At 42.3% G+C, this 14,915-nt stretch overlaps 1 protein-coding gene across 1 annotated transcript in view; it reads right to left on the bottom strand.

Moving 5' to 3' along the window:
* Positions 1 to 297: 297 nt before the first annotated feature.
* Positions 298 to 14,915, bottom strand: part of ADAMTS2 (ADAM metallopeptidase with thrombospondin type 1 motif, 2) — a 174,984-nt gene continuing 160,366 nt past the window's right edge. Inside the window, exons 14-22 of the mRNA XM_009995604.1 lie at positions 14,254 to 14,377; positions 13,542 to 13,622; positions 11,952 to 12,115; positions 10,307 to 10,466; positions 9,510 to 9,642; positions 7,353 to 7,560; positions 6,193 to 6,322; positions 5,075 to 5,164; positions 298 to 761 (exon numbers count right to left, since the gene is read on the bottom strand). Of these exons, the coding sequence (XP_009993906.1) occupies positions 298 to 761; positions 5,075 to 5,164; positions 6,193 to 6,322; positions 7,353 to 7,560; positions 9,510 to 9,642; positions 10,307 to 10,466; positions 11,952 to 12,115; positions 13,542 to 13,622; positions 14,254 to 14,377 (1,554 nt within the window). The remainder of the gene's footprint in view (positions 762 to 5,074; positions 5,165 to 6,192; positions 6,323 to 7,352; positions 7,561 to 9,509; positions 9,643 to 10,306; positions 10,467 to 11,951; positions 12,116 to 13,541; positions 13,623 to 14,253; positions 14,378 to 14,915) is intronic.

The following is a 14,915-nucleotide window of genomic DNA, read 5'->3' as shown; positions in this document are numbered from 1 at the left end:
AACAATAGACCTGCTAACCTGGCCTAGGTGGTACAGATTGTTTGGACTCGGTGATACTGATATTGCACTAATACTCTGCTGTACCCTGTAAACCTGGCCCTCAAAGTGTTCAGATTAGCACTTATGGAACAATCTGTCATTCCCATTGATAGCAGGCTTTAGAATTTGGCATCTCTGCCATAGCACCACTTTTGATATTTTTTTTTTCACCCTTTTTAGTCTCTATGACATGGGCAACACTATGATGTTGGTAACATCTCTATAAGAGAAAAACGTTGTTTGTGCCATATTTCCATTTTAGTTTCTTTTCCTAAGAGTCTCTTTTTTCCTTTTCTCCTCAATCAGCTCCTGAATTCTTTGATTCCTTGTCCTTTCATAAGGTATCCTCCTCCGTGTAATGATGTTGTGCTGCGACACCTCGTTATCCAGCCCGTGGATTTTATAGGGAACATCCACAGCATTGATTTCTGGGTGCTCCTCGGTTGCATTGGAAGGAGGTGCTCGTGTTTTGGCAACAGGAGGAGGGCTGGTGGCAGCCTGTGTGGTGGACACTCCCACGGCAGGGCTGAGGGTTGTCCGGAGCTCCTCCTCAATCACATTATTCTTATTTAGGTTAGAACTGGTTACATTGTTGTCCTCTGTTAGATTGCTGTACATGTTACAGGACTTGCAACACAGCTTATTGTAACCAGGAATTGAGCAGTAACGAGAGAGAACCTCCATGCGACAGAACATTGACTTGTCTCCTTGACAATGAGCTTCTGAAAGAGAAAAAAAGATCAGATAAATAAAGAGCATCTTCACATTGATCAGAAAAAGAAACACAGCTGAAGCTTTGGCAGTGGGCAGAGGGTTTGGTGTTTAGTGGGATGGAAAACTGGCAAATGAGCCTTCTTTAGGCAGAAGCAGGCTTAGTATTAAACCTAAAACCCGTATGAAGGGACACGAAAGCTGATCTGAGCTCTTTGTACCAGCCCCATCCACATTACAGACCATAGCACTCTGGATCTTTGCTCCACACTCTGAGTTTTGGCTCCTCACTCTGGAAGTGGTGCCCTGAAGACTGTGCAGCCACAACCACCTGCATTTTTTTTTGCTCAGAGTGTGAAACACACCAAAAGTGCTGTTTGTTGCTATTCCTACATTAAACTTCCAGAAAGTCATCAAGGTTTATATTGAAAATACCTTCTTTTCCTCCCCTTTTCTCCTTTTCATGTTTCTCTGCAATCTAACAGTGACTAAGCAGAGTCAAGCCTGTTTTATATATATGTATATATTTATCTGGACTGCCTCAAGAGAGTCAAGTCCATTTCTATGTGTACAGTGTAACACTCTGAATTAATCCATCTCCCACTGGAGTGATTTTTTTTGGCCTGAAAAGAGCAGCATTGCCTGAGCAAGTCCCTTGCTTGAGAGAAAAGTGGTGCATTTAGCCTAAGGCTTTTCTCCTCCTAGAAGGGAGCTGATACTGCCAGAACAACCAAGTCCAGTTGGATGGAGCCACAGGGAGTGACTGGGAGACTCAGTAACAAGTCCTGATTTTTATGTCACTGACTGGAAAACTGTCCTAAAGTGAAAGAGCAGTAATTGGTAGGTTTGAAGCTGACAATAGATGTTATGACAATCATCTGCATTGTCATACAGGTGTAACAGCAGATCCTGATTGTGCTGGAATACAGGTGACACAAGGTAGGCTAAGGTGTTCCAGGGGAGCTGGTCACACCGTTTTACTGTCTGAGAAGCATGAACAGGCATCTACTCAGAGACCACTCAAGTCCCTGTGATTTCTTTTCAGAGGAGGTAGTGGGTGGTATGAATGGATGGAAGCTGAGGGGCTAGCAAGCTCCTTGGAGAGAAGCTACCTGTCCTCTGTCCTACATACATACTCTACAGCTCCTGTGCCTCCAGGCTGAAGTGACAGAGTCAGGAACTACTGGGAACTGCAGTGGAGGAAAACCCCAACATCCAGCCAGCCCATGCTGAAAGAAAGAGGAGCCAGAGGGCTTGTAGGAGAGGAGAGGGCGGAGGAGAAGAGCAGACTGACCAACACTTGGCATAATCAGTAACAAAACATTGCCTCTGTGATCAGACATGAAATCACTTCTGCCTCTCTCCCTGCTCTAACTACATTTCCACCTACTCTTACAGTAAAGGATGAGTAACTCCAATTACTCGCCTCTATTTCGAGCGTGCTCAAGTCAGCCCGTTACTGCAGCTCCTGCTTCCCCATCCTGCTGCAAACACTGACCTACTCTGCCAACAACCTTTCAGCCAAGGCAAGAACCAGAGATACCACGTGAACTCAGAAAGTGTAGGTGTTGCTGCTTCACTCTCCCCCAGTTAACAAAATAGGGCATTATAGGTGTTTAATTGGCAAACATAGCAGTCTCAAATAAATTAATATTTGTTGCTGCTGCTTTAAAATACTTGTGCTGGCTGAGGAAGGTGTAAACACCTTCCCTGGCTTGTATTTATGCCACAATTGTTGCAGAAAAGTAAATTTCAGGTTCCTATTTTAAAATGTTTTAATTCACTTTCATACTTTTCAAATGCTAAACTGAGATGCTGCTGGGAATAAAAAACAACTCCTTCCTTAGGAACCTAAGAATAGTACCTTGATTTTGGAGACATTTTCAAACCAGTCTTTAAGAGCTGGAACTGTTCATCTCTGCATGCACAAGTCTATACAAAGGACTTCATGTACCTATATAACTTTATATAGATTTTTTACATACCATGTAGAGTCCCCTTTGAACATTTTGCCTTGCGTTTCATGACCTTAATGCAAGCTGCTCCAAATAGCTTGCAAAATAAAAGCCAACAGGTATAAGATTTAAATGCAGTTTCAACAAGGCAGATCTGTTCTTGGCTTTATAAAAATCACTAAAAGCACCTTTAGAAAAATGCCTTTTTTGTCCCCCTATCAAATATATGTTATGTCAAGCTTAAAAAGACATGAAAATAAAACTGCATTATAGAATACGTTTAGTGACACCTAATAAGTTGTATAAATAAACTCTGTAGCTTATGAATGTCAGAATGAAATTTTTATCCTCTATGCAAACCAAAATATCCAGATTTGCTGAACTTTTATTTATTTTTACTTGCAGTATGCATGACAGACTGGAAGTATATCTTCAAAACATCAGTAAGAAAAAAATAAATCAGTTTCACAGTCACTTTGGTACACATTAGTCTCTTAAAAAAATATTGAAAAGCAAACTGAATTGGCACATCTTTAATATTATGTTAAGTACATACAAAACACTAATAAAATATCCCTGATAAACCAAAGTGCATATAGACATAGTGCACAATGCCCAGATACCTTATTGCACCATTCTCTATAGCCACCCATCTCTTGAAACATCACTAAACATTGTCTATTTAAAGGTAACAGTCATGAATATATTTATACAGTTAAACACCAATTATTTTACATAACAGTATTCAGTGCCAGATATGTGTCTTTGCTTTTTCACCTTGTCATGTAAATTGTTAACATGTTTCAGGAAAATTATCATATTAACAGCAAAATTTAAATATGTGATCACATGATAATGACAAGTTTGAAGTGCTACACTGTTGACGACCCAAAGATTCAAAAATGCCACTTTGCCAAAGAATATGATCAATGCAATAAGGTAGTAATTTGCTCCAAGACTGCAAAGTTAAAGTTGATACAGTTCTACTACTGGTACTGACTCACAAACAGGTTTATGACTCGTGAATCCCAAATCTCCAACACAAACACGGAAGGTGAAGCAAGAATGCAGTTAAATCTCAGTAAGTCAAGTCACAATCCTGCCTTGATGAAGATGTGGATATGCACTGTGCAAATTAACCTCAGATTAAATTTACTCCCTCCTAATAGTCATCATTCAAGTAAAAACACTCCGTATGAAGATTAACTCAAGGTACCAGTGTCCTGTTTATCTTTAAAGCTGGATCTGGTAAATTAATGCCATTTACATTTCAACATTAAGGCATTTTTCTAAAATTCTTCTTCTAAGCAAAAAAAAAAAAAAAAAAAAAGCAATAAAAATTGAGGTAATTCTGTAGTAGTTCACACTGTTATGTTTGCCAGTTGACACATCTATAGAGCACACACACGCACACATACAACCGCACCAGTCAAGTCAGACATGCACATGGTGAAAAAAGACCAAAGATGGAATGAGTATTAACAGCTCCATGTCAAGCAGCTGGAGACATCGTAATTGATGAAAACATCATATTGCCTCCACCAGGTTAAGGAAAACACCACCATGCAACCTTCAATGTGGCCCAGGCCTGCTCTGCTTCGGTTTTGTTTCTGAAAGTGAAAGTAGGCAAAACCGGCCCAAATGGTGCGATGGGGAAAGGGATGAGCGGCGCTCAGGGGAAAATATCTCAGGCCATCACCAGGAGTCAGGTGAGAGCCACTGGTGTCGTAGCAGCATGGAAAGTACCAACAGAGACTGAGCTTTTGCTTCCCAGTGAGCCCCCCATGGGATACAAACATAAATGTGAGAGTCAGGGATAAAAAATGAGGAGCAAGGGCGAGCAAAACAATGGCACCGCAAAGGGAAATGGAATGAAAAAGTTCTTTCACTCATCAGACTACCCTGTCAGCGAACTGAGCCTAGAGAGTTATGAGATTTAGGGAGTTTAGATAAAGGAGAACTTCAGCACTACAAGGTGTCATTATTGTGATGTGATCACATTCACAATAAGTTCTCAGTTTTGTTATCAAACTGCACATCATGAACCAGTAAGAGCCTTTTTTCACCATCACCAAGCAACAAGCAAACCGATCCCAGCTCCCTTTCAGAGGACTGCAACATACTGTGGAGATCCAACTTCACACATCCAACACTTCAAGACCTCCACCACCAGTGCTATGCAAGCTCCAGAGAAGAAAAACACCGAGCACCAAGTGCCTGGTGTGAAAAAAAGATTCAGCCCAAGATTTAAACTTGGCAAAGTCAAGGGAACTTTCCGCATAGAGAGAAGAAGAGAGCAAAAGGCAAAGTCCACATTCGATGTGGCATGCATTTAAGGGCAAAGGCAGAGTTATAAATGGGTCTTTTACTTGAAGATATTTTCTGGATGGGGTAGTCTGGATCAGGTCTTGACAGCCATTGTATCATGTAGGTTTTCTTTGAAGGATCAGAAACATTTCCTTGAATAGAGGGGGGAAAAAAAAAAGAAAAAAAAGATGTAACACAACATAGGTTAACATGAGTCATTGACCTGTCAGACATGGATGAGCAGAGACTGTGGGCTCCAGTGGTGAAGGAGCCCAGGGAAGAACTGTGACCAGGCTGTGCAGTCGTGGCCTGTGGGTGCTGTTTGGCCTGTTTGCTACAACATGTGCCCAGCCCGTGAGAGAGAACAGCCTGAAGGCCAGTTCTCCAGAAGTACCTCGCAGCATTACTACTTATGACCTAAGACACATCCAGTCTGGTTTAGTTACAGTGCCTCTTTAAAATCTTTGTGTTGCAGAGTGTAATTGACAGCTTGGTTCTAACTAATTAGAAATCCAAAGCTACCCTGAGAAATACATCAGGAATGAAATAAAAATATTAATTATGTGATAATAGGAGTATGTAAAATGATCTCACAAGCATCATCTGCAAACAGCCAAAAACCTAACAAGGATAAAAGCATTAGTGCTCTGGATTACATAGGAATAAATTTGTTACAGTTTAAAAAAACAGAGTTGTATAATCCCTGAAGATAACATGTGCTTAACAGAATGGAAAAGAAGCCTGGAACTGTCATGGGAGATGAGGAAAGCAAAGAGAGGCATCTCTGTATACGATGCCCTTGATTAGCCTCAACCCAGCAGCCTCTTGCCAAGCCCAGCACAGGGGCAGAGGGCTGGACTCAGGCAGACAGGGAAGCTGGCACCTGCTGGACAGATCCAGCCATCATCACTGTGCTGAGCTCTGCCCCAGCCTCTCATGCTGTTCTGGGGCAAACGGGGATTCCCACCATGCAAAGAGAACAACTACAAGCCCAAAAAGCCCACTGGTCACACAACAGCTTCACATTTTGAAAATCTACTCAAAACCAGGCTATGAAGAACTGCCACCCGGGGCAGACGTAGCACACAAGTATCAATTCGATGAAGGCATTTCAAACCAATACAATCAACATAACCTTTTTTTCAGCAAGTAATAAATGTTAGAGAAGACAAGCACTTACTCTGACAGGGAGGTAGTCTGCAAATCCTTACAGTCTCTGGTTTGTTCTCTTTACACAGGCCGATGGCGTTGTCCCTGGTCCGGCACAGGACCGGGCGGTCCTGCGTGCCATTGCCACAGCTGACTGAGCACTGGAAGGAGAGGCACCAGTTAGACCCTCAGCCACCCTTTGGAAACAATGGGTTAGAAATTAGATTTTAAATTTCCAACCACTGCCCTTGATTTGAGCCAACATGGTACAGTACGTGAACCTCCACCACACCCATAGCAACTAGGCAAGAGGGAGAACCATTGCCTTTGTGGTACATCAGGAACTGTGAAATGGTCCAGGTTATGGACTTCTGGCCTGAGCAGTGAAGAGACAACAGTAACTGTGAAGCATCTGGTCATGGTGTGCATCAGGGTTGGCATTGCTTGTGACACCTATTCAATCCAGGGAGGACAAATATTGTTTATGCTGATTTGCATGGCACAGTTCTAAAATAAACTGTTGTTTCTCCAATGCAGCCACGTTTTTTAAACAATTTAATGGAGAAATGATGAGATAAATTGCAAGTTCCCTATGTAACAAAATTCTAAGGACAACTTAATGTCGCAATACTCTATTAATATTTCTTGCTTTTTGATGACTGCAAAGGTTTGCAAATACGAATAAGGTGGAGCTTCTCAGTGCTCTAGTAAATAACTTAGCAAGAACCAGTCAGTGCACAGTGGCCTCACATTTCTTGCTCACATAGTGATTACCCAAAGAGCCAGGGATGGAAAGCACAAAATGCTCAGCTCCTGACCTTGTGATGGGAGTAACAGAATCCCATTTTGTCCATAGCAACAGCAAACAAAAAGGGCTCATGAATGGGTGCCCTGTATTTTGGTAGTAAACTAGGTGAAAAACTCTGTCCTCTGTGTTACGGGCAGAACCTTAGGAGGCTGAGCAGCTAAAAGGCCTTTACATGGAAGATGCTTCCACCTTTGAATCTCCATGAGTGTTGGTGCCTAACTTCCTTAGATGCCCTTAACCACAGTATCTGAAGACTTCAAAGTCTTCTTTATGTGAAAGAAAACAGAATAATTATTTTAATAAAAAGCACAGAACAAACATCAAGATTTTCTCCTCTGCATGATAAGAAATGAGTTGCTTGAGACCTCCAGAAGGTGCCTGACCTGGGACCAGGGTCCTATTCTCCACTGGGCTGGGCAGAGCTCCCGGTTGCAGGGCCTCCTGCCCTCGGGCCGCTCGTTGCTGCAGTACTTGGTGTGCACGGAGCGGTTGGTGTTGTCCTGCAGGGGCTGGATGCAGCGGACCGAGCGCACCTGGTACCCTGTTTTCCCACAGCTTTTGCTGCAAGGCTCCCATTCTCCTGTGACCCATCTGGGTGAATGAAAAAGAAAACATTGAACAAAATTCTTCCTCTCCTAAATTGGTTAACTGCAAATTGTTGAACTGCAACTCTTAAACACAAGCTTAACAGGATGTTAATACTAGTTCTGACATGGAAGAAGATGTGAAAAAACATAAGCAGTTACAACAAGGGTCAAAAATCAGTAATAAGACCCAAATTTTTTAAACCCAGCTACACTGTCTGAACTGTGTGTGCTGAGCTTGGGCAAACTGGGGTCTTCAGTATCATCAATGTTTGGTTTTGGGGAAAGCAACACCACTGAAAATTAGAAGCTTTGAGTTCATAATGTGTAAATCTGTTTGGCCAAATGAAACCTATGGTTTGTACTGTAGAGTTGTTGAGAACCTTGTTGATATCATCCAAACAGCTCAAGAATTACACCTAAAAATTGTAAGGAGCTTAGAGAAGAACAACAGTGACAGACAAGAAGCAGAGGGAATTCATATAGACTACTGAAAGCTTGATTAAAATCAAGTAAGTGAAGAAATACAGCAGTCAATAAATATTTACAGAATGCAGAGATCTGCAAGAAGAAAATATTGTTCAATGTAAACAGCCTTCATGGGATAAACTTTACCAAACATATTCACAGTCTGAAGAAAGATCCTGAATTTGAAGCAGTTGTTCTAAAGTACTCATAAAATTCTGATTCAGAAACAGTCAACAAATAGCCTGAGCCCAAGGTAATGCTCTAGATGCTCCAGTTCAAAAAGTAGTGGTAATTTCACCTAACCTTCTTTTTGTAGTCTATTGAAATCACAGAACTGTGGTTGAAGACAAGTGCTGGGGAGCACAAAGCCATGAAGCCTAAGGTGATTTCAGACACAAAAAGATCTTTTTCCCCCAGCAGTGAAGAAGCAGCATATTAGTGTGGTGGGTGTCACAGGGCTTCATAAAATCTCTCAAATAATTGCCTCTCCTATGCACGAGTGCAGAAAGCTCTGATGACATTCTGTGGAAACAGAAGTGACTGAAACATTCAGGAATCCAAGTACAATTTAGGATCCTATTGAGTCTTTGTGGTACCTGGGTCCAATTATATTTGTAGCTGAAAGAAGAATACAGTCCCTTCCAGAAAGCCTGAGATATGGTTAGGTCATTACTTCAGTTTTCCAATAAATAAATGTTAAACCCTGACCCATGCTGAGTTTATGGGGCACAGTTTTTTGACTTTTCTCTCTTTCAAACCTTTTTTTGAAAGGAAGTTAGGAAATATTGCATGGTATGTTCTACTTTTTGCAGTGCTTCCTGGAATCTAGACTTGTCCCCAGAGATAAAAGCTGGGATCAACATACTCCTTTCTTGTTGCAGTAGCAGCATGAGGAATATATGAGTCCTACATGTGGCAAGAGTCCAACCTGCTGCCAGTCCAATAAAGCACCTGTAAAACGTGAATTAAAATATTCATAAAACGTAACTATGTGTAGCAAAGAGGAAGGCACATCAGGCATACTATGCTGTATGAGGGCTGCCAGAGAAATCTACCATGTCAGGTATTTTTCCCTGTGTTTGAATGTCCAAAAATATACTGTGAACTTTAGGAAAATTTTATTTGAGAGGCTGTATGACATTGGTTTTCTTACCTAGCGCCCTGCAAATTTGTTCTTACATGGTCAGTTCTCACTGTGTAAAATCAAATGCTATAAACTGAATTTATGTCTATTTTTTATTACCTTAAGATGGCCTGAACACATCCTAATGTCTGGATCAAGAGAGTGCTTCTTTCCTAAACCAACTTATTTCAGAAGTAATAGGAACCATCAGTTCCAGAGATAGTACTTCTACAAGCCAAACATGGCATCACATCCTCACAGTTCTGGCTCTCTGTAAGGATTCATGGAGGTGAAGCTCAGGCCACCTTCTTTCAGGTGTTAAGTGCTGGGTGCAGTGGCTGCTGCAGGTGAGCAGAGGTGCTTACATGGGCTGGGAGCACTCCTGGAGGTTGCAGACCCTGCGGATGGGCTTGGGCTTTTGGATCAACTCGCAGTAACTCCGATGAACCATCTTGTGGTCTGTCTTCCTCCGGCAGCCGTATTTTGTGAACTGGTAGCCTGAAGAAAGACACTTCTCTTATTTTCAGGTTTCAAACCAACTGCTCAGACACTGTCAAAGGTCACAGTTGGAACTACAGGTGAGCACAGTATAAGAGGAACTGTAAATTGGACAGTGCTAAAAAGCACTTATTCATGTGGATTTAGCACTCGGAATTGTTCACCCTCATTATTTTTCACTACAGACCATCACGAGAAAAACAACATCTAGCATTTCAAAAGCCTTCTGCAAACCTGCACAGCCACACAGGTGTTGTGAGCTGCCCATCAGCCTGGAGAACAGCATCAGGGTAAACATCTGGCAGGGCTTTGCCTTGCAAAGTCCATATCACAGGCTGCAGGTTTACTAAAAGCTGCCCCGTGGCACCTTGAGGTTTGGCACCCTCGCAGCTTGGAGACCCTCATCCAAATCTTGCACATTTATACAATTTTTTCAGTTTCATAAACTCAAATCAGAAGTGGGCCACTCCAGATCTGTCCCCAAACCATTTAAGTAATATTTTTTAACTCTACTGACTATTTCTTTATCTGTTACTAGCTTACGTAAGACACTCCCATACTCCTGCTCTCCCTAATGTCTGATGGCAATGAATTCCACACATGGTACTTGTGCCCTCAGTTTTTCTCCTAATCAATTTTGGTTGCTTTGGGGTTTTCCTTTTACCTCCTCCACAAGGCTTTGAACATTGGGACCATTTCTTCAGAGCCCATTCATATGACACTGAGTCAACTTCCAAAACATTATTGTTATCTACATTCAAGGAATCTTCATGGATCATGTACTTGTAAGTCAAAGATATCTTGGCACCACCATGAGGAATCACCTAATAAGCAAAACAGATGTAGGGAAAAAAAAATATTTGAAAGACTGCTATCAGAAGCTATGTGAAATGACACAAAAAAGCAATCATCGTGGCTCAGATATAAAAACATCCTCGGAGGGATTTAAACCTTTTCACTGCACTCAACACTTCTTTTTCCCCTGATGAAAAAGTGTCTCTATCCTTATGACACAGAGTTTCTAAACTGCATATTAAGAAAGACTGTTATTGATTTAGACTGATTTTTCTTGCCAGCGTTGGACTGAATTCAGGATACTAAATTTTTTCCATATCCCATCATAAAGGAAGGAAATGTTGTACTAAAATGATAATGGATAGTTCCACTGAAAGACAAAACAAATTCAAATGCATAAAAAACTGAAAGTGGTGAAGAAAATTGCTTATATTTCTGATAAAACACAAATATGATAATCCTGGGAATTATGTATAGCCTGTTACTTAATTCTGGCAGAAATATAAACTACTTAGAAAGAGTTTTTACAATCACACTGCACTAAGACAAAGGCAAGAAAACAGAACTCAATGTGAATAAAGTGCAAAATATTGGTCCTTTGAAAACATAATATTTATTTCTCCTCTGACATTCAGCTGGTGTAGATCAACACACTGCAGCTGCTTTCAGAGGGATTCTGAAGAAACCTCCCCTTATTCATTGTAGTCTATTGTTTGCTGGTTTGCAATGAAAAATAATATATTTGGGTGGACTTGGGAGCTGCAGAACTGGCTGAGCCCTGACACAGTGAGCCTGGAAGCAAAAAAATCCTGCTTCTGCCTGTGCAGGATACATTTTTAAAACATGAACAGGAGAAGGAGCTGTTAGATCTATCTGATATGAACCATTCTGACTTTTTTTTAACTAATGCTGATGTGTCAGATATGATAAGCTGGCAGTTTCTACAGTGGCCACTTTCTAGGCCATCCATAGGAGCTAATCAGGAGAGTTGGCTGCTCAACACATAACCCTGAGTTATAACAATTCATAGAATTATTAGACTCATAGAATCACAAAATGGTTTGGGTTGGAAGGGACCTTAAAGGTCATCTAGTCCCAACCACCTGCATGGGCGGGACCACCTCCTGCTAAACCAGGTTGCTCAGAGCCTCATCAAACCTGCCCTTGAACACTTCCAGGGATGGAGCCTCCACAGCTTCTCTGGGCAACCTGTACCAGTGTCTTACCACCCTCACACTGCAGAATTTCTTCTTAAACTCCCCTCTTCCAGCCTTAATCCATTCCCCCTTGTCCTCTTCACTACAAGCCCTTGTGAAAATTCCCTCCCCAGATTTCCATTCTTGTGCAGAGCAATGAACCAGGAGAAAGGAATTAAAATACATCTTCTAATGTCTTCTAATTGAAGCAGATGTCTTCTTGCAACTGACAAGAGGAATCAAACATATATTATAGCACATTATGGCTTGGTACCCCTGCCATTGTGTTCCATGGAAGATGGTTTTCATTTGACTTACCAGAATAACTATTCCATTACGCAGCGGCCCCATGGTCTGCACAGTTTCTCTATCGTCGTCATTCCGATACTCCCACTCCACACCCATGTCAATAAATACTTTAGAGTCTGGCACGTAGTTGTCTTCACTTAGGATGAATTTCCCCGTCTCACGATTTTTAATTGCTAGGAACAACATAAGAAAGGGTGAATACAAGAGGTTCACTCCTGTGTTTTGCTCTGCTCTTGTCCCATTGGAAGCAGCAGAAGAGGCCAGTGTGTGTTTTCCCTTACAGGTTTGGAAAGAGTTTTTCAGGTGTTTCACTGAACTGCTAACACTTTCCTGCTCAGCTCCAGAAACATCAATTGTCTTTTTATTTCTTTTTCCTAGCCTGCCTTGCCACAGAAATGAGGCCAGCGCGGCCGCACCGCGTGTGTCCGTCTGCCGGCTCCCGACTGACAACTTCTGCAGCTGCTGGCCAAATCCAAGCCAATTTGACAGCCAGTGGGGGGTCCCGCAGGGACTCAGCTCTTTGACAGGCTGCACAGCAGCTCAGGAGGCTGTTACTGCTCCACGAAAGAAAGGTTACGGGGCTAACCCCCAGCAGGTCCCCGCAGCAAGAGTGAGACACTAGAAACTGTATTAATTCCCCTGCTCAGCCCCAGCCCTGCCATGGACACAGCCCTGCTGGACCTCCCGCTGCTCCCCGGGCACCTGCCATTGCACACAGTGTCTCTGGGGTGGCTGTGATCAATGCCCCATCCTCCACCCAGAGAGACCTCAGCCACCTTTGCATTAGGACTTGTGTTTTTCTCCTGAGGTGCAAAATAGCTCTCTTCATCAGGAGAAGCACGGACTGTTCATTATTTACCACCAGATTTTAAGTCCCTTCTCTCTCTAGCAGCCACCTGAGCACCCTGATCTCTCAGAGCCAGCCTGGACAGTGAGGAAGCTGTTTGTGTCCATGTGTATCTCTCAGTCTCCATCTCCAGGAGAACATTGTCTGGATGGGCCAGCCATTGCTCTCCTGCCCCATGGGGCAAGGCTGTGTGGAGCAGTGAGGGCAGTGCTGGCTGGTGAGGAGCTGGAATGTCTCACCACATTATTAGCAGGCCATTCTCTGGGAATCTACTGCCAATTAATAACAGCCTCCTTGGCACTGCTTCCCATTGATCCCAGGCACTGCAAGGAGCAGATTTCAATCACTTCCTGTGATTGATCTGGCAGCCCTGAGTCAATACTGGCAGCAATGGGGCAGGGCCTGGAATGGATTTGGATGTAGTTGGGAAATGGCTGAGGGTGGGAAGCACATTAGGAGACATGCACACAAAGATACTGCATCACACTCCCTAATCTAATTCAGCTCCTCTCCCATCAGCTTTTGCACATGCATATGCCAGTGCAGGGATCTTCTGGCTAGGACACCAGGGAATACAACACAGGGAAATCAAATTGCCAAACAAGTTTTCTAATTTAACATACTTAAAGGAGGTGCATGGTGTAGGAGGATAATGGGTGAACAAATGCATAAACACATTGTGAGGCTCCAGAGACAAAAAATAGACAGCAGAAAAAATATTCTGACTGAAAATTTTCCTACTTGTTACTTACCAAGATTATGACTGGTGGCATCTGTTTCCTGTATAAGTAAATGTCTCGCACCAACAGGAATTTCAAACATCTTAATGTGCCCTATTGAAAAGATAGTAACTGGTTAGTATGTCACAGCCAGGAAAAGTCTGTCTTAGGTTTTTAAATAAATCTTATTTTCTAAAAACAGGGTGTACTACAGCAAGCTGAACCTAATCCAGCCTCTTTCCCATCCTTATTTCTGTGCCAGGTGATGGAACATAACAGGGACAAGGGGTTTTGGGTCAGAAGAAAAATGCCTTAAGTATTATCAACAAACTGACAGTGCTTCAGACTAAAACAGGCTTGAAGTGCCAAATGCACTCACAGACACAGACCATGCAAGCTCCTGTCTGACAGGGAGGGATACAACATATTATTGCAGCACTCCAATGACTCCAGGGGAGCAGCTCAGTGACATCAGCTCTCCAATAAGTCCACAGCTCTCCAACATGGAGCACTGAAGCCCTCTTCTATTCATACACAAGCCCTCATATCAACAGACGTAACTGACCACTGGACAAAAGGCTTATTTTCAGATCCTAGACACATCTCAAAATAAAGTCCAGAAAGTTTGTTTGAATCAGTAATGCTGTAAATGATTCATGATTGCTCTGGTACTTTCCATGAAACAGAAGAGATCAAGCAAAAATACCCCAAATTCCCCAGGACAAAACACACTGAATGCACTGACCTTGTTTCTTTGGCACTCTTGAAAATGTTCCTTTCACCACTTTGCAATGGGAATTATCTCCTCCACAAACACCACATTTATCTTCCTGCTTTGTGGAACCTATAACCCTGTCACACCCAACTTTCTGCACACAAGAAGAGAAAAACAGTCATTCCTATTCAGTTCAAATGAGCCTCCACTTCAGATATCAAAACCCAGACTTCCATTTCAGCAAAGCAGTATAAATTGTAGTATTGTCCTGGAAGATCAACATCTGAACAGATTTTAATACTTCCAGTTCCTACAGTAGCTGTCAATCAGGTGATTATATTTTTACATTATGCTTCACAGGGGTCCTCTTACTGAAGGAAACAGGAGGATTAAGGAAAAGCTCTTAAGTCTCAGCTTATCTTGAAGCAGATGCTTAAATTCCAGGAGAATCAAGGCATCTGTGTGAGGACAAGCACCTCCATCAGTGCTTTGCTAAGTCAGAGCCTCTAGTTCTGTCAAAAGATGACCTGCAGAACATCCCAACTTAGAGAAGCTGTCATTGATTTTTTAAAAATAGCACGATCAAATACTGAGAGAATGCACATCAGCTGTATCTTAACACCACTTTCCTTGAAAACTGCTGCATATTCCTGTTTCACTGTACATTCCACCCCCACTAAACCTCAGCAGGA

Source organism: Chaetura pelagica, unplaced genomic scaffold (assembly GCF_000747805.2).
Source record: "Chaetura pelagica isolate M959 unplaced genomic scaffold, ChaPel_1.0 scaffold420, whole genome shotgun sequence".
Classification (NCBI taxonomy): domain Eukaryota; kingdom Metazoa; phylum Chordata; class Aves; order Apodiformes; family Apodidae; genus Chaetura; species Chaetura pelagica.
This window is presented reverse-complemented; position numbering and strand designations above follow the sequence as displayed.